This window comes from Coffea eugenioides, chromosome 6 (genome assembly GCF_003713205.1).
Source record: "Coffea eugenioides isolate CCC68of chromosome 6, Ceug_1.0, whole genome shotgun sequence".
In the NCBI taxonomy this organism is placed as follows: domain Eukaryota; kingdom Viridiplantae; phylum Streptophyta; class Magnoliopsida; order Gentianales; family Rubiaceae; genus Coffea; species Coffea eugenioides.
Window position 1 is genome coordinate 9849792 of NC_040040.1, and position 18407 is coordinate 9868198.

The following is an 18407-nucleotide window of genomic DNA, read 5'->3' on the forward strand; positions in this document are numbered from 1 at the left end:
TATTTCTTTTCTTTTTCTCTCTCTTTTTTCTAATTATATTTTAACATTTTTTCTAACATTTATAAGATATAGTATAATGATCTTTTTTTTAATGCATTTTTTTTTTTTTTTTTGTCATTGCCTTTAATGCCTCTTTTTCAAACTGCTATTCATATAATTTAAGAAAAATTAAAATGTTAGAAATAGTACTATGCAAACTTCTTTTACCTTTTACATATATAAGTTACTTGAGTCTCAAATTCAATACTCACGAGATTAAAATGACAACTAAAGTAATTATTTCTAATATAAGGCTAAAACTTATACAGATATTTGCATATTGTTAAATAATATCATGAGTTGATAATGGTTAGCCCAATGGTTGAACTAGTAATTCTTGACCCAATCATTTTTTTCTTTGTGAGTCAATGAATGGTCTAGATTTCAAAACCTTAACACCTATCTCCACCAACCCATAGCAATTCAAAGAAAATCTTCTTTCTCTAAGCATAAAAGGTGAAAAAGGAAAAGATGAAAGTATCCCTTTTAAAGGAGGACCAAGTGTAGCCGGGAAGGTTAGAGTTGGAATATTTCAAGAATCAGTTCTAACGTGGAATCCTAATCCATTGATCCTTGGCCCTCCTCCTGGCTAGTTGTTCGTAAAGTCTAGCCTTCAACTTTTTAACTTTTCAATTCATGCTATTATATGTTCGTCAAGCAACATGTTTACATAGACAACAGCAACATACGTGACCACATGAATGTGTGTGTATGTATATATATACTTAAAATTAAGCAGACAATGTATAGCCAAAACTACTTACAGATTATACATGCAGTGTTACAGGCTTGATGTGTCTCTGTGGAAGCCACGCATCATCAGAAAGTAGCAGCTCATCAAACCAACACCAATAACAGATTGTTCATAAAACTTCTACCCAACATAAGGAGGATCGGATTTCTAAGCACCTGAACTATAAAAATCTATACAAGAATGGATCCTAGTTTCTGTAAGTATGGGACATTTTCCATCTTAGGATATTGACTTCAGCTAGCAAATGCTTCACTCCTGGTCTGCACATATATATAGTGCTGCAACCGATTTAATTCAATCACATGCTTGTGACCTGATGAAAAAATGAACGTGTTATTCGTTTCATTCTTTGTTTATTCCGATATAGCACAATGACTGATTAGATGCAATCCCAAACATAAGAGTACCTTTGTGTCAAGTTTGATTATTTTGATGAATTTCAAATTTTGTTCAAATTTAGCTTATTTACTTCAGTACTAGCTGAATTCGGATGAACTTCTATCAAGTCGAATTCAAGTTAAACTCGAGTAGTATGAATTTTTAATATATAAATTTTACTTCTACGTTAATCGAGTCAAATTTGAGCCAAATTTGAAAAGCTGTCAAATATAAAACACTGTCTAAATTTAATTTTTTATTCAGATTCAACTTAATTAGTAGACGAACTCAATTCGAATATCGAATAACTTGTTTCGATGGTACCCAAACACTTGGTCAAATACACCCATATTCACATAAAGTTCAGCAAATTAGCACATTGATCATGGTTGGAATGGCATCAAACAGCCTTTTACATATTCAGATACTTTTTGACGTCTAACATTGTTGACCGTCGTCTACATTTCACGTGGAATAAAACCGCAAATTACGAAGTATGTATTTTAATCTCTTCTAAACTTGTTAATTGCCGCGGACCAAGTGGGTAGAAGAGCACTCATCATAGGGTACCACATTGATTAGCTAAATAAATTAATCCATTGGGTGTGAAAGATGATTGTAGCTGTGGAGGACTTTTGGTGGAGGCTAGGCTTAGCACTAGCATTATTTATGATAATTTAAGGTTAGTGGAGTGATGACGTCCTCCATCATTAATTTGAATGCTAAGGAGTCCGAATTTGAAAACCAAAAAGCAGCCCGTCACCTGATGTCTCGTGAAATCCTTTATTTTTTGGTCCTTTAACTAACGATGATGAATCTGCTACCATAAAATATATATTTTTTTGGGAAAATTCATTGGAAACGTGTGTTATAGTACATAGACGGCGAAGAGTAGTTTATAAATCACTACCGCCTCCGGACTTGAGATTCTTGGACGGAACCAAAACAAACACGACTACTTCTACTTTGCACCCCTAATGTTTTTACAATAATCTTCACTTTGTGCTCTCAACTTTTGTGCTCAACACATCACACCCTAAATTTGAGAATTCATATCTAAATACCATAATTGTATGCATTATCAATTTCACACGAACAATACGCACCTATACACCATGACACTTTTTGTAATCTATTGTTAAGAAAGCGCACTGGTTCTTAAGAATCTCAACAAAAAAAAACGAGTAAAAATATATGTTGTTATCTCCCCTGAGGTTTCTGACAGTCTCGTTCTCCTCTTCAGTGGTTTCAAAAATATCACAATCCTTCCCTAAGGTTTAGAATCAGCCCATGATGTCAAAAGTGAACATAAAAAAGTGTTTTCAGGAAAGAGAGGGAATTTTGTTTCCATAAATGCCCCTGAGGTAAGTGTACAATTTATATTAGTGAAATAATGAAAATTAATAAAAATAAAAAATAAATTAGAAAAAAGGGATAATTTCAAATACAATATGTTATTCATCAATAATATTATATCAAAAGCTTTTACTAGATAGTTATTTGTTCCAATTGCATATTAAATCAATCATTAGTACTTATGAGAGTGCATTAAATATTTAGTAGAGAGGTAGTTTACTTCAATAAGTAGCATATATATAAATACTTAGTGAATGTACAATCTGGTTGAAATAATGTACACCGTATTGTCGACCGAGTACGATGCATAGAAATTGTTGAACATGCAGTTATTTGTTCACATGCATATTACAATTAGTCATCGCAGTAATATACATAGTGCAATGGTATGTATACATTTGGAATGGTTATTGGTGCTTTGACCCACTTATGCATCTCCTTACAAGCTGTAGTGGGTATGTAATTTTATCTATATGACTAATACTAATTTGCCTATAAACACCTCACACAGGGTGATCTATGAGGTACAATCAGTTTACAAATATATACATTATGTTAGATGTTAGTTACTTGACTATGTATATCTATAAAAGATAGTGTAATGGTATGCATAAATTTGGAATGGTTAGGTGTTAAAAAAATATACATCATGTTAGGTGTTAGTTATTTGACTATATATACATGTAAAAGGGAGATTAGATATAGCGTAGAAAAAAATAATTACGTAAGTTGGAATATATTTGTCCTGATAATCACGAAATATTAGCTGACTTGTGAGGGTATTTAAGTCTTTTTGGCCATGATGATGTAAAAAATGGGACCTAAATTCTGACAGGGGAGGTTTGTGATATTTTTTAAACCACAAGGCAGGAGAGTGAGACTGTCAGAAAGCTCAGGGGAGGTATCTGAAATTATCCCAATGATATTACCACAACATGTTTTGAAATCCTGTAGTAGATTTCTTTGAAATAACATCAAAGCGCTTCACTAATCAAAGGTAAATTCATTATACAAAAGGCGAATTTGTTATTTCAAGCGATATATGTTGTGGAACCAAAAAAGGTGTTGTGATGATATCATTAATCTTTTATCTATTTCCTTTGACAATATAAGCGATTGAAACGATTTGGACCATTTTAGCAGATTTATGAGTATGAAGTGTCCAAAATAAAAGTTAAGGGTGTAAAATATGACATTACAACAAATATCAGTGAGCGCGGAGTGACATTAGTCCGAACAAAACACTACTAATATACAGAGTACTAAGAAAATCAAGCAAAAGCAAATACAACAGAAGAACAATTTCCCAAGGATATCTGAGTGAACTGGGGCGCAACCATACTATTGCTATAGATGTCTGGACTCTTATGTGCATCTTAATTTGGTCTCAAGAACGGTGACTTAAGCTATTAAAACCAGTAACAATCAACAGGAGGGTCTCTGTTCTTCTATCCGCTGGAATATTGGTATCGCAACAACACTGCTTAGGATATGCATGCTGAAGTCTGATTATAACTCTGCCACGAGTTTCTTATCAAGTAAAAACCATTATAATCTACCTTAAATACAGAATAAACATTTCAGAGTATGATTACGACCATTATAATCTACCTTAAATACAGAATAAACATTTCAGAGTATGATTACGACTCTATCGTCAATTTCGATAAAGTAATAATGACTGAGTACCTTTTATGTTATTCACGGTGGAATGAAAGGACTATCATCGTTTCTCTTAATTTATATGCTAAAGAGTTCCTAACTTTCACTGGTTGGGAGGCCCATGCGATACATTAGGCTTTGCACAGCAGTTTGCAAGATATGGTGTACGTGAAGATAGCGAGTCCCCACTGCAAACCACTAATTGAATCCTAAACCATTATGACGAAGCTTTGCCTTTGCCATTGAATGTACCAGACACATATTTAAAGCTTGCTTTCTTCTTTTGAGATTGGCGTCGATTGTTTACAACGATCAAATGGTTCGGCCCCGGAACTCTGAATTTTTGAACTTTTATCATATACCCATACTTGGTGACAAAGAAAGCACGCAAGAGTTATTTTATTTCTCTCAGGTATATCCTGATTCTCACTTTACTCTCTAATCTTTTTATTTGTGTCATTTAACCTCCAAGAGACAAAATACCCTTTCATTATGCCGATTCCCCCCCCCTCCCCCTCTTATCTTTTTTATTCTAAACTAGGTTTGAATTGTTTAGTTTGAGAAGATAAAAATTTTCTCCAACAAAAAGTATAGGAAGTCCATTTACTAATTTACAAAATTGAATAAACTATACATATTTCTTCTATGTAATTAATTAAATACAAATCAAGTTCATCTATTTTCCAATTTAAGAAATTAAGAAAAAAAATATATTCCATTTCCTTATGCGTAGACAATTCAAAGTCAATTACGGATTTTGTACAATCACGCCGCGTTCACATGTCAGTTATTTCGGTTTTTTTTTTCTTGTCTAATAGGTTTTGTTTATTAAGATCTTTTCTTTGCAATTTTTTCAAAATAATCAATTGTTAGTGTATTCTCTAATACACATGCTCCTTTCATGTAAAACTTTAATACCATAGATTAGAGCGGTCAAAATTAAACCACATGTTAAATTTCATTGGAAAAAAGAGGTAGAAAACTTTTTAAAATAAAAACGTAGTATAGTAAGGGGGTATTTTTGTTAGAGGTCAAGCTTGCAGACCCATTAACTCACACAGATATTAGAGGTCATGTTTGTTTGTTTGTTTGTTTGTTTACACAGATAAGTATTTTGCAGGCGCATGATTGCTCGTAATTATTGCAGCGATCTACATTTTAAAAAGCCCTAATTGCTGCTATCGTACGAAAATGACCAAAGAAAAAGTAATTTAAGATCTCAATTAATGGAGCGTACTATTAAAACTCACTTTAATCAACAGCGAGGTTAGCAACTCACGACAGGCAATTTTTTACAGTTTGATCTGATGTTTCAAATGTTTGCTAAGCTGGCCTAACATCTCAATCCCCAAACTACTTAAATATTGTAGTGCCATGACGAGTCCACAGAATCTGGCACACACTTTAACACCAAAAATCCACTAAATTTTGGAGTGGTAAGAGGAGTCCACATAATCTTTATGAACTGAAACCCAATCCAAGCCGTAGAACAATTACCTTCGCTCAATCCTTGGCCCATAAATTCATTATTCTAAGGGATAAGGACAAAGGAAACAGGATGGCCCTATTGTTCTAAACCGTAAAGCACCAATAGCAAAAATTGAGTAGTTATATTGGCAGAGGACTCGTTTAACTAACTGGAAAAAGACACAGACCATACGTGAAGGAAATGGGGCAGGAACGGTTGTCAGATCTCTGACAACCGTTCCTGCGAGTTCACGGCTGTGATTTTGGCCCAAAAATTTGTGCGACTCAAATTACATGTGGTAACTCGATTTTCACACCATGTGTGAATCCCACAGAAAAGTGTTCTAAAATTATGCTATGTATAAAGAAAGTTACACCCTGTGCTACCGATGTTACGCGCAGTACAAAATGCACACAATTGATACAAACGGTTGCACCTGCAACCGTTGTGCCCCTTGTCCGTGCGTGAAACTTGGCTTTAGGCTGCTCACCTTTTCTCATCTCAATTAAAGCAAAGGGATGTATGCCCTCTTTTTCGTCAACTACAATAGAGTTGGTCATCCATCCTTCGCGGATTTGCTTTCACCTTAACCTGGCAATCAATCAATGTCACCTCCACTTTTCATTTCAACCGCATTAGTCCAATAGCCAAATGAAAGACAGTATAGCGACGCCTAATCAAACTCCAGCACCGCAAGTGTTTTAACTGTGGACTAGTATTTAATTATAATCTATATAGCAAGGGACGTAGAGGACAAACAGACAACACAAGATTCCATTTTAAAGAAGCCGTACACAACAACGACAGAAGATTCCATTTAAAAAACCATTTTCTTTTTATCTCTTATCGAATTGACATTTTTTTTTAATCAAACAAATCGAAAACCTCAAGTCTTTCAAATGTTATTTAGATGAAGCATTACCGGCACTCCCGCCACTAAGATAATTAAAGACTTGCTTCAAATTTCCTCTGGAAGGGCGAGCATTTACAGCAAATTTACAGATAAAAACCAACCGCCGTCGCAATTCTGACTTAGTCATATGTGTCTCGCTGAAAGATTTCCCATCATCGAATTGTCCTGGTGAAAGTTCTTAACATTAGAAAATGACCGCTTAAAAGACAAATGGTGATCTAGCAACAAGCCCCATCACAACGGATGAAAACTTTCAAGCAGGCTCCTACATGATCAGTTAGAGTAATTGTCTAAGAAAGAGGCGAAAACAACAATACAAAATTGATCCGGTACCCCCCCCCCCCCCCCCAAAAAAAAAAAAAATAAAAATCATGATTTGGTTATATATCTTAATGCATACCTTTGTCGTTGAATAATGATACCAAGATTGCCAGACAAACACATATACTGATGTCTTGTCCTGCAAGAAGAACAAATTTCATCACATTTAAGAAGATACACAAAGATCTTAAGCTAGGTTTAACGCGTAAAAGACACCATTAACAGGAGACCTAAAATGTGGTTAAACAGGCTCTTCTACTATCTATTCCACATGAAGAAATTAAACTGCAGCAAAGCATATCCTATAAATTCTCATTCCCAACAGATGTCCCTGAAAAAAAAAAAGGTTTGAACTATGTTTAGCCTGACATTGGTGGTTACATCTCTAGGGTCATTTAAGGCTGGAAATTTGATGAAAAAAGGGGGGAAAGTATTTTTTGTGGCAGAGAACAAAGCAGAATGCCAATTGCGCTGCAGTGGCAAGGCTGTAATTGGGGTAAATGCTCAGCACAGCATATGATAATTTACAAAAACAAGATAAAATGTCAAGGTTGCAAATGAAGGACCAACTCTACCCCTACTATATGAAGAGAAGCGTGTAAAGAATTAGTTTATGAGCTATAAAATTGGGAAGGGGAAGAGATTCCATGCCATTTCCATAGAGGAGAATACAGTAATTGCAGGACACAGTGCTTACCATCATTGCAGCAAATAATGAGTCTTTTCCCTTGCCTTAAGTTCAGCCTAGCAAAATCCAGGGCATAAGGCAGATTTCTAAACAGGGAAAACCGATCAAATTTTGAGCTCTGTCCATGAAAAAGAAAAGAAAGTGTAAATGAGAATGCATTATAGCATTTGTTACATTTTTATGTAACACCTCTCTCAGACAAAATCAGCAATACATACAACAATTTGCAGATGTAAATAAGCTTCGGCATTCTCTAGGCATCGTGAAAGTGACTCTCCACCGCAACTCAACAAGCTGTCACTACATGAGATCTCCATAGCTGCATTTTGTAAATCTTATTCAGAGATAACAAAAGGACTTAAACAACTAATAGCCACAAATGCAGCAATTAATAGACAGAAAACTGATGTGGACAGATGAAGTTCGTAGTCAGTCTACTTCGTAGCTTCAATCATGATGGAGAAACAAAAAATCGGCTCATTCTCACAAAAACTATGCAATCAAAGCACAAAGCTCCAGAGAAGAAACGTTAATGCATATATTAAAGAAGGGAACAATAAAGACTACCGCATAAGACTGAAAATTATCTTACTTTTCTAAATAGAGTAGCACTTCAAAATCATAATGTATCTTAAATGGTGTATAAAAAAAAAATGTGATCCCAAGCACCCTTGGTAAGGAGATACGCATTTTTATTGTTGTTCTTGAATAGTTGAAAATGCCAAAAAGGACTCATAGTATGCAAGATGAGAATGAGAACTGGTGTCATTACAAGTTATCTTAGCTCCCTAGAAGTGGAGCTCTCACTGTCTTGCTGTTCCTGGGATTATCCAATTGCATTATACCAGGGTACAACGACCACATAAGTTGGTTTCCACACAACTTGTCATCATTGTTTTGTGTGACTCTGTTTATCCATTTTCACAAAAAAAAAAAGGGTAGAATTTCTACTGCCATTTGAGTTCTTGGAAATCAGCTATTTACAAAAAGAGGATAGCAACAACGAAAGAGAAACAAGAGTAAGCATTCAGCCAGGAAAGGAGAATAAAGAACCAGTATACCAAGACGAGTTGCACCAACTGCTACATTTGTCAAGTCCAGCCAGAATATGGTAGAGTTATCTAAAGTACTTGAACTTGAAGAGTCTTTATTTTCATCTAGGTTTGGAACTTCCAGTTCCATTGGCTGTTTGATAGGTAGGTCATCCAAGGTCCTCGAAAATTTTGAAGGCCTGACAGATATCTGAGAAGCATTTCCCCCTCTTTGAGCACGATATACTCTATCCTTTTCAACAATGTCAGCCACCTTCTGGTTACATAAATTGGGTCCTGAGTTTATAAGATCGTATGCATGCTTCCAGAAAAGGTTAGGTGATAACCCTCTAGCCCAACTTTCTTCATCATCTCCAGCCCCAGGAATATAATTCCAACTAAACTCAGAGGTGGTCTTTTGCTGATAAGCACCACTTGGGGAGGAAGCGGACACTAACATTATAGGTGTGAAATCCCAAGAATCATATTCAGGCACTTCATTTAACCAGATGACAGTTTTGTGTGAGATCCACAAAGGACGCAGTGGTTTTTCCAGGGACAAAGCAAGAGACGCAATATCAGCTCCACTTGCCTCTAGTTCCGCGGTCCAACCTTCCAAGCGGTCCTCAATAAGCAATTTCTCAGTTTCTGATACCCAGAGGGGAAGATGCAAGGACCAATCCCAATCAGAAGAGACCTGCATTGTATCATCTTCTCTAGGTAAATCAGAAACATTTGATACCCGTTGAAGCACAGGTATATCAAGATTTATGCAGGTAATATATTGTACAAGAACTTCTGTCAACAGAGCTAGTAGTTGTGCATTAGACAGCTCAGTGAAACAGTTGACCGGTCTTTAATTACCCTTCAACATGGAGAAGTGAAACAGTTGAAGAGATCTTAAGTCAAAAACAGTATATTCTGACTGCACAAGCAAGACAGAGAATACAAGCACAGGAAGATGCAGCATCCAAAGAGATATACTGCACAAATAGTAACAACACAACATACACAAACCAGCAACAAATTTGTAACAATTGTAATTTCCAATCCTACAACCAAACTGTCAAAAACAATGTAAAATTCACAAACCTTTAAAAAACTTGTTACTTACTCTATCCTGGGGACTTCCAGAGCCACCACCCACTGATCTATTTCTGTAATTGAAGATTGCACGATTTAATACACAGGTCCAAATCGGAATGGTCTTTGACATACTATCTGGAAATCTCTTCCCTTTTCTGGTTGAATCAACAATCATGCATCCTCCCTTCTGTCCTACCCATCCAACATAAGATTAACTCCATAATCCATAGAACCTATCCTTTAACAAAAACAGCTTTTTATTGGATCAAAGATATTTTCCTCGAAGCATCTACATTTATACCAAAAACCATAATGCAGTTTCCTGATCATCCTCCGCATAACTGAATATAACTTACCAACGAAATAAGTGAATGTCGCAATCCAAAGAGTTCAGAATTGATACTAAGCTACTTATACAAACTTTTATTCCTGCATTACTTAACTTATTTTCGCTTCTATTTTCTGTTACCAATTCTCCTACTCCTAAGGCCCCGTAGGATAAGAGTATCATAATCAAACCAGTTGTAGCCTTATTTTCTGCTCATAAAATGATGTCAAAGTGTAATTGCTATGTCCCATAATACTAATAAATTCAGAAATAATAATGGAAAGAAAAGACACGGAAAATTGTCTAAAAAACATGTTACAGTCATCCAAAATAAGGCGAGAGGTACCGGAGAGGAGGGCGACGTGGAGGTTGAGGCGAGAGGTATTGAAGGACCAATTGTTGGTGTGGCCATCAGTGGATTTGAAATAACAGGTGGATTGAAAGTTGGAGGAGTACCAGAGGCCGCAACGGAGGTTGGCGAGCAAGGGAAGCTCCGGCCATATCTGAGAGATCTCACCGACGAAGATAGAGTCCTCGTAAATCGAGCGGAGAGCGTTGTAGAGAGTGTTGTCTCTGCGCTTTATGGTCCGAGCTGCTTTGTATATGCTTAGTCGTTCCATGTCTAAGTCTAACGCCGCCGATTCCATTTCCCTGCCTGCCGCCTGAAAATCGTTCGCGCTACTAATAACTTTTCAGCTCGGTGCAGCCTGGATGCAGTTGAGGAAAAATCTAAGATGCGCCTTCGATTTCGAGGGGCGGTCTAATATGACTGAAATAGTAGTGTAATTACTGGTTGAGATGGGCATTGCAATGCAAAGTTATTGGGCTGAGCATGACGTGTGCTCTTCTGAATTTTTTTTCTTTTTTATTATTAATTTATTTTTACACTCTTCCGAATTTTGTTAATTCTTCTCTTTGATAATAAAAGAATTGAAAAATAAAAGAGAGCCACCTTTAAAATATGTAGTACTCCAAATATATTTATATTTCGAGTATTGATAAATTGCGTATTTATTTTATTTTATTTTATTTTTAACAAATCAGTTGCAACTGGGCCGGCGGAGCAGGACAAAAGCTACAGCAACCGCATGAATGAATCTACCTAATTAGAGATTTTAATATGCAATTATTTAATCCTTACCAGGTGAGAAGTGATTAATTGTGATAATTAAAAATTGCTACAAAAGTTTTCAATTCATCGTTTTTTGTGCGAAAAGATTTGTCCCTTTGCCGATGATGATATAGCAACGCAAGCTTCCAAAATGAGAACTTTGAGATGCTCTACAAAATTGGTGCATGGATCCACAAAACATCTATACATTTATACAGAGGTAAAAATCGAATCGAGTCGAATTCGAGTATCGCCATACTCCAGTCGATAATCAAGCTCTCGACTCGATATACAAGAGAAATACTCGAACTTGAATTCAAATGAATAGTATTATTAGAACTCGACCTCCAGCTTGATGATTATTTACAGAACTCAAATTCAACTCGTATTAGCTCGAGCCAATGCGAATCTTATCGAATTCGAGTCAGAAAAATTTCATTTTCTTGACAATTTTTGAGTGAAAAAATATTATTATCCTTTAAAAAATTTTCATACGATTTGAAACATTTCGTAAATTCAACCACTTTTTTGAACATAAGGATAATTTCATAATAATAATACATTGAAAAATTAAAATAAAAAAACTCGATAAAACTTGACAAGCCTTCAAGCATTACATCTGAATACTCAAACTCGACTTGCTCGGCTTATTGACCTCGACTCGAACTCGGTTCGAGTCAAGTTTTTGACTGCTCACGAGCAACTCAGTTTGATTACAGCCATTAGAAAGGTCCTTTCAGATTTGAATAGTGTTAGGATTAGTAGTTCTTACTCATTCAAAAGAAAATAATGTCTGACAAAACAAAAAAAGATAGAATAGTTAATTAAATGATTATAGTACACTACCATTCAAGACCATTGTTACACTCGAATATGAGAGCTATTAAGATACACGAGACATCAAGCTTCGAACCACAATTCTTCATGCAGTGATAAATGTTCCCCGGAAGAAAAAAAGGGCAATATATAAATCAATTTGAATTCAATTACGGGCTTAATCAATCTATCGCATAGTTCCAGTCTTTGCTGCATTCTTGAGAACCCCTGAGGACGCAGATGATGCAGGATTTATGGCTTTCCTTATCTTGAACACGTTCCAGGCGAAGCCTGCACAGTGTCCTGCAGTCGCCAGCACGTCTTCGGTTGCCTCCCCTGCACTTTCTCCAAACCTGTGTTTTTCCAGTATTACCAAAACAAATCACAAATCTTTGCTGTCATTATTTATCACCAAGAAAGTATAGGTGGAGCAATGTCGCTTGAGAGAATGGATGGATCATTAAGCACATTTACGAATAATATGGTGGTTTATTCGAGTGGCGTTCGCATTCTTGATATGCATGAAACATTCAGGATCGAATATTGTAGTTAGGAAAACATTTTGCAAACCAGAAGACCATACAATGCTTTCGAACCTATAGCAAGAAGCATTTGCAAGAATTGGGAAATGAGAAAGAAAACCACGCATGACTCTTTCAATTTTACAAGCGCTTCACCTTTTAGTCACCATCCTTGTCACAGCGCCTGATGTAGCAGACAAAGCCTGTTTCTCAGCAGCTTCAGCTGCATCGATAATCTTGTCTGTGGTTTTATGGACAATTAAAGTACCACTAATTAATCTATTCTAAAAAACAGAAACTGAAAAAAAAAGTCCAAATTTAAAGATTTCGTAGAATGCATAAAAGGGCATCCAAATTTAAAGTTTTTACTTACTGACAGCATCAAGGGAAGCCAAGAGTACCTCCCCTGGTAGCATGGTGAAGAATGCCTTTCCAGCTTGTGATCGAACAACTGGTGCCATCACTGACCCAGTGGCAATACCAACCCCATCAAGCATTGCTTTGCTCATCTTTTCTGTCATCTTGGACAACTTTCTCACACTTTAAATAAAAAGATTTTTTTTTTTGTGAGGTTAGTTAATACTTTCGACTTGCCAAAATAAAGTGACAACTTTCTGCCACTAATGAAATGGTAAAATCCAGTTAATACTTGCGACGTTCTGAAATAAAAGTGCTCTCTGGAATAATAAGCTAATGCAGGTATTGAAATTACATAATACCGTTTCAGGCTTTTATTCACAGCATTCTTCTTTTGGGAATCACTATTATTGCTCCTTTTACTGGAAGTTGCCGAAACACTATTTCCCTCTGCTACCAAAATTGTTTCCCCTCCTTTATGAACCTGCTTGTTGCAAGCAAATTCCGTATTCAGAATGCAATCTTGCAAGATTTCAGGCTAATGGAAATGAGAACTAGTAAAACTGTGAAAGGAAAATCACAAGCGTCGTGACCAGACAGCAAAGCTTTCTAGAAGCTGAGTAAGACAGAACACCTTTCATTTATTTGCTCAAATGAAAATTTGGTTTTGTAAAAATGCCTTTTGACCAGGAAAAAGCTAAGCTTATGGAAGCAGTAATTTCAGGTTAGGAGGGAGCAACTTTTATTTTGTTATGTTGTTTAACTTACTAAGACTGACCTGGTTGGCATAAGCATTGCTACATTTGAAGATTCCCTTGACAATCTGGCCTGTACCTCCCGCGATAGCCTTTGCCAAGACATGGTTATAGTTATCAATTCTCGGTGCAAACTCCTTCCAATTGACGTTCTTATTTTTAGTCGCCGATGCTGATGCTGTCAATAATGCATGCTCACTGAGGAACGAGTCCAGCAATCCCAAATTCCCGCTGTTCAGTCCTGAAAATGTTATGCCATAACTCAAAGGATCACCATCTTTCATTGGTAAAGAAAACAGATAGTGAAGAGCATCAAGCTTCACCACAGGTTCATCTTTTGTCAAAGGCCACTGAAGTTCATCACCAATCTTTATGACAGTAGCAAGAGAAACATTATCATCTGATATACGAACAAGCTCGAAATCTCCGCTGGCGAGCTCAACGGTTTCTCCTGCATCCATCAGATGAGCTTTGCATCCTGGAATGCTCAATAGAACTTCATGTCTTACATTTTTGCTTTCTGGGATTTCTTGCTTTGGTAACTGATCAGCCGATGCTGGAGTCATAGTCGGGGAACTTTTTGATCTCTTGGGCCTAAAGCAGTTCATTTTCCTCTTCCTGTAGTGAAAATGAGAACAATCATAGAGAAAGGAAAGAAATGATAGTGGGAGGAGATTATAAAGATAAAAAGTAGATGGTTAACAGAGAAGGTTGTGCTGCGATTGATTCCATGATATAGTAGCTTTATTCCAATCTTCAAAAGCAAGGTCATGTCAAGGTATTATTCTTCCTTTCGTTCCTGATTTCTTTGACTTCTTGCAAAAGGTGATTTTTTTTTACTTTCGGCGGAAGACATTTATGGGCTCGAGTCTCAACTTTGTTGAACAGTCGGCCATACCTGGTCAGGCTGCTGAAAATAGTCCAATGTCAGTCTGGAGATTTTCTATCCATTTTCCATCTGAATTGTTTGTTTGCGATTCGAGTCTACTCAATAATCAAGGCTAACCTGGTTGATCCATCGGTCAAAAGTCTCAGTTAAAAACATTTAGGACTCTTAGAAAATCCGATCATTATCCTTTTTATGAAGATGGGATTCTGGCTACCCCTTTAAGTTTTAACGCACGATGCTGTATCATCTTCATCTCATTTTTTAACATTTTTTTTTCAACAATGGGATTATGCTCTTCTGGGTAGGACTATTAAGCCCAAATGAAACATGGTCTAATTTAGTGTTGGCTCACCGGGAGAATTTTTTCAACAATGAAAACCCAAAAAAGCATACATATCGCATACGAAAGTTCTGAATTGAATTAGTAATGATAAAATGTCAAACGTTTGATTTTTTTTTTTTCTGTAGGAGTTCCGAGTTAGTTTTCTTTTGTAGTTTTTATGTTATCATCTCTAGAGTTGATACATTTCCTCAATAATTTCTTGACCTAAAAAGTAAACTACAGTGATTATTGCACCACGCCTCCATAAGTTGATGCGGGACTTTTTTTTTTTAAAAAAAAAAATTTACAATGCCAATAGGTCTTAAAACAAGAAGAAATCGAAGTATTGATAACAACTCCAGGGTCGTTTAATTCAAATTTCACAATTACTTTCGCTGTAGAAATCATTGACGAATAACGATATCGAGTTATAAAAACTGTATAATACTAACAAGATATATTAAATAAATGGGATAATTGCAGAAACCTCCCCTGAGGTTTCTGACACTTGCACTGACCTTCCCTATGGTTTGAAAAATTGCAGTGACCTCCCCTGAACTTACTAATCCTTTGCAAATTCAGTCCAAATGATTAAAACATTGTTTTAGGGAGTGAAATTAGAATTTTGTACCAGATTTGTCTTTTGTGCTACATGTCCAATGAATGACAAAGTACTACAAATCAATTAACGATTAATAAACTTTAAAGGGTGTAGTTTAACATACAAATCTTTGTACAAATCAATTAACAATTAATTTATTGTAGATTTGTATTTACACTTTAAAGTTTATTAATTGTTAATTAATTTGTAGTACTTTGTCATTCATTGGACATGTAGCACAAGGGCAAATATGGTACAAAATTCTAATTGCACTCCCTAAAACAATATTTTAATCATTTGGACTGAATTTGCAAAGAATTAGTAAGTTCAGGGGAGGTCAGTGCAATTTTTCAAATTACAGGGGAGGTCAGTGCAAGTGTCAGAAATCTCAGGGGAGGTTTCTGCAATTATCCCTAAATAAATTGTACAATAGTGACAAGATACAATAAATAAATAAAACTCTACTTTTCTTTTTAATAATTAATTGATTGACGTTACACAAACATTCCATACGAATTTAATTGAAATTGAAACCCAAGTCTTGACTTGAAAGTTGAAACCTATTTACCAAACACCTCTAATTAGTTATTAATTAAAAAAGAAAAAAAGAAAAGAAAGAAATGCCAGCCCGCTGTCCACAACTCCAACTCCTGAATCTCGACCCGTGTGCTACCCTCTTTCAACCCCAAACCCGCACGTGACTGTCTGGAACGCGGGCGCACCGCGCAATACCAGCAGCCTTTTTCTTCCACTGAACTCTCTCAACTTGCAACTGGGCCTCCGCCATTAGTCGCCGGCAACTCCACTGCGGAAAACGCGCCGGAAAATCAACTAACCGATTAAAATACTCCACCCAACTGCAATACAGGTCAGCCCCCTCTTGACATTCCTTTTATTAGTTCTTCACACTTTCTCACTCATTCACCCAAGCTGCGTAGCTATCTAATTGCACTCCATTGAAATGGTTTCTCATATCTGTTATGCTGCTTTATCTCTGGATTATATTAATGTCTAATTATTTCATCACTTAGAATTCTGTGCTCTATCTCGAACTTTTTCGCTCTACTTGGAGGCTTCATATTGAGCTATAGAAGTTGGGGAATGGATATTGCGGTAATAACTTTGGTTTTGAGCTTCTTATTGGGTTTGTTGCTTGTCATCCCTCGGCTGCGAAAATGTGGTGGTACTTATTTGTCCCATGTGTTTATTATGTTTTGTGATTTGAATCTGGTGATGGAATAGAGTAAACGCGAATTTAATCTCTTGTCCATTCATGGTTGGAATCTGTACAATGCAGATCAAGGGAAACAGGTACATTCAAATGCCAATTCCAAGGTACTATCGAGACTCTATCTGGTTGATTAATTTCTTGCCTCAGCTCTTCTGCTTGATTTGAGTTGCTTGTTTGTTTTGTGTAGAATAAAGCATAGAATCGTATTGGTTTTTTGCGTAGCTTTGCTGTCAAGAGAAAATATTGCTAGGGTATTCTTCAGTCATTGTTTAAGTTGGACAAAGGGCAAGATAAAAGTGTAGTAGTTGATGCAAATTAACTGGAGGTGTGAGCATGTTAAGTGTCGCTCCAACGAAATCAAGGCATTGCTGCTTATTCCGTTGACCAGAATCCTTTCAGATTGACAAATACAAATATTACACGTTCATATCAGGATGACCTTATCAAAGTTTCTTGTTTGAAACCTCGACACACTGAATGTTGCTAGAGGATGTAATGTATGAGTGACTCTACAAATTACATCTATACGGGACAACAGTTCACTTTAAAAGTACCACAGTCTGTGCTTAATTTAGCATGCTTTTCCACCTTGCTTTGGGAAGCATTATCTGAAGGGAGCTGATAACCGAGTCATCTACCTTAGGTGGATTGCTTGTAGTGTTCCATTATTATGTTCCTTGTCCATTTCTTACTCTCTTATTGACTTTTTGTTTCTTCTATCCATTGCTTCTATTCAGGCTTATAAGACATACTCTAAAGCTGAAGTTTCATTGCATAACAAGCGGGCAGACTGTTGGATCATCATTAAAGATAAGGTTCACTTCAGATTATCATAACAGCTCCTGGAAGTAGAGAATTCTGCCTTATGCAGAAGAGATTAATAAGACAGCTGATCTCTGATTAAACCTTTGCATTTTCTGGTTTGATAGGTTTATGATGTTACCTCGTATGTAGAAGAACACCCCGGTGGTGATGCCATCCTCGCACATGCAGGTGATGACTCAACGGAAGGCTTCTATGGGTAAGTCTTTGAGTATGGAAAACGTTTCCTTTGTCATAATCAACCTTGAAAAGTGAAAACATAATTGCCTGCACCACGACTGCAGAAAATGGGAGAATCAACATTGCCTATTCTCCCTCGTTTTTTGTCTATAAAGAATTAAATTCAGTAAAAGTGTTCTTTGTGTGAATTCATTTGGTCCATAATTGTTTTTCACTTCCTTGGCTTATTGCCCTTTATCTCTTTTGGTTAGTTGCTGATTTGCTTCTGTGATCTTACCTTGTTTCTGAAATTTGTGCAATACTTGTTGCTTTACTTCTCCGGCTTTAGAGCTCAAACAAACTACAATATTGTCTTGGCAGGCCACAGCATGCTACCCGAGTATTCGACATGATTGAAGACTTTTACATTGGAGATCTGCAAAACTAACATTTGTCTAACGATAAACAAGTAATCCTAGGCTTATCTGCCCATATGAGGCATTTTCTGGTTGTGATAATCTTCTTGCTTTCATTATGTTGTGCCTTCGCATTGTTTCCCATTTTTCTGCTGCTGCTATCCAACTAATGCCTTTCAAGATCATTTTAAGCATGACTGGCCCTGTATTAATAATTTCTCAATAATCAAGATTCAAAAAGTAATGCCGTAGTTTCAGACGGTGAACAGATACTTGACACTACAGCGGCTTCTAAGTTCTGATTACTGAATTTGGAGCTCTAGAATTACAGTATACCAATTGGAAAGAGAATAAAGTCAAAAGGAACAGATTGCAGAAATTGA

The 18407-nt window shown here is 36.3% G+C and overlaps 3 protein-coding genes across 8 annotated transcripts; 1 reads left to right on the forward strand and 2 right to left on the reverse strand.

Annotated features, from left to right (window-relative positions):
* Window positions 1–5946: 5946 nt before the first annotated feature.
* On the reverse strand, window positions 5947–10750 carry LOC113775642 (uncharacterized protein C3F10.06c-like). Of its 4 annotated transcripts, XM_027320595.1 has the most exons (8): window positions 10371–10750; window positions 9725–9888; window positions 8641–9307; window positions 7798–7898; window positions 7589–7697; window positions 6971–7030; window positions 6580–6735; window positions 5947–6248 (listed from the first exon to the last, which is right to left on the reverse strand). In XM_027320595.1, exons 1-8 carry the CDS (start codon window positions 10669–10671, stop codon window positions 6244–6246), a joined length of 1563 nt encoding a protein of 520 aa, XP_027176396.1. In that variant the 5' UTR covers window positions 10672–10750; the 3' UTR covers window positions 5947–6243. The 4 variants fall into 4 exon arrangements, with proteins under 4 accessions (XP_027176396.1, XP_027176394.1, XP_027176398.1 ...); XM_027320593.1 differs by lacking the exon at window positions 5947–6248 and having other exon boundaries at window positions 6405–6735; XM_027320597.1 differs by lacking the exon at window positions 5947–6248 and having other exon boundaries at window positions 6405–6735; window positions 9725–9883; window positions 10371–10528.
* A 1196-nt stretch (window positions 10751–11946) lies between these two features.
* LOC113775878 (senescence/dehydration-associated protein At4g35985, chloroplastic-like) lies at window positions 11947–14207 on the reverse strand. The gene is made up of 5 exons (XM_027320921.1): window positions 13608–14207; window positions 13192–13313; window positions 12846–13012; window positions 12629–12713; window positions 11947–12304 (listed from the first exon to the last, which is right to left on the reverse strand). Exons 1-5 carry the CDS (start codon window positions 14190–14192, stop codon window positions 12139–12141), a joined length of 1125 nt encoding a protein of 374 aa, XP_027176722.1. The 5' UTR covers window positions 14193–14207; the 3' UTR covers window positions 11947–12138.
* Window positions 14208–16068: 1861 nt separating this feature from the next.
* On the forward strand, window positions 16069–18209 carry LOC113775517 (cytochrome B5-like protein). 3 transcript variants are annotated; one of them, XM_027320428.1, is made up of 6 exons: window positions 16069–16264; window positions 16428–16579; window positions 16694–16731; window positions 17365–17442; window positions 17557–17648; window positions 17990–18209. In XM_027320428.1, the coding sequence occupies exons 2-6, from the start codon at window positions 16498–16500 to the stop codon at window positions 18054–18056; spliced, it is 357 nt and encodes a 118-aa protein (XP_027176229.1). In that variant the 5' UTR covers window positions 16069–16264; window positions 16428–16497; the 3' UTR covers window positions 18057–18209. The 3 variants fall into 3 exon arrangements, with proteins under 3 accessions (XP_027176229.1, XP_027176230.1, XP_027176231.1); XM_027320429.1 differs by having other exon boundaries at window positions 16428–16576; XM_027320430.1 differs by having other exon boundaries at window positions 16428–16509; window positions 16639–16731.
* Window positions 18210–18407: the final 198 nt, after the last annotated feature.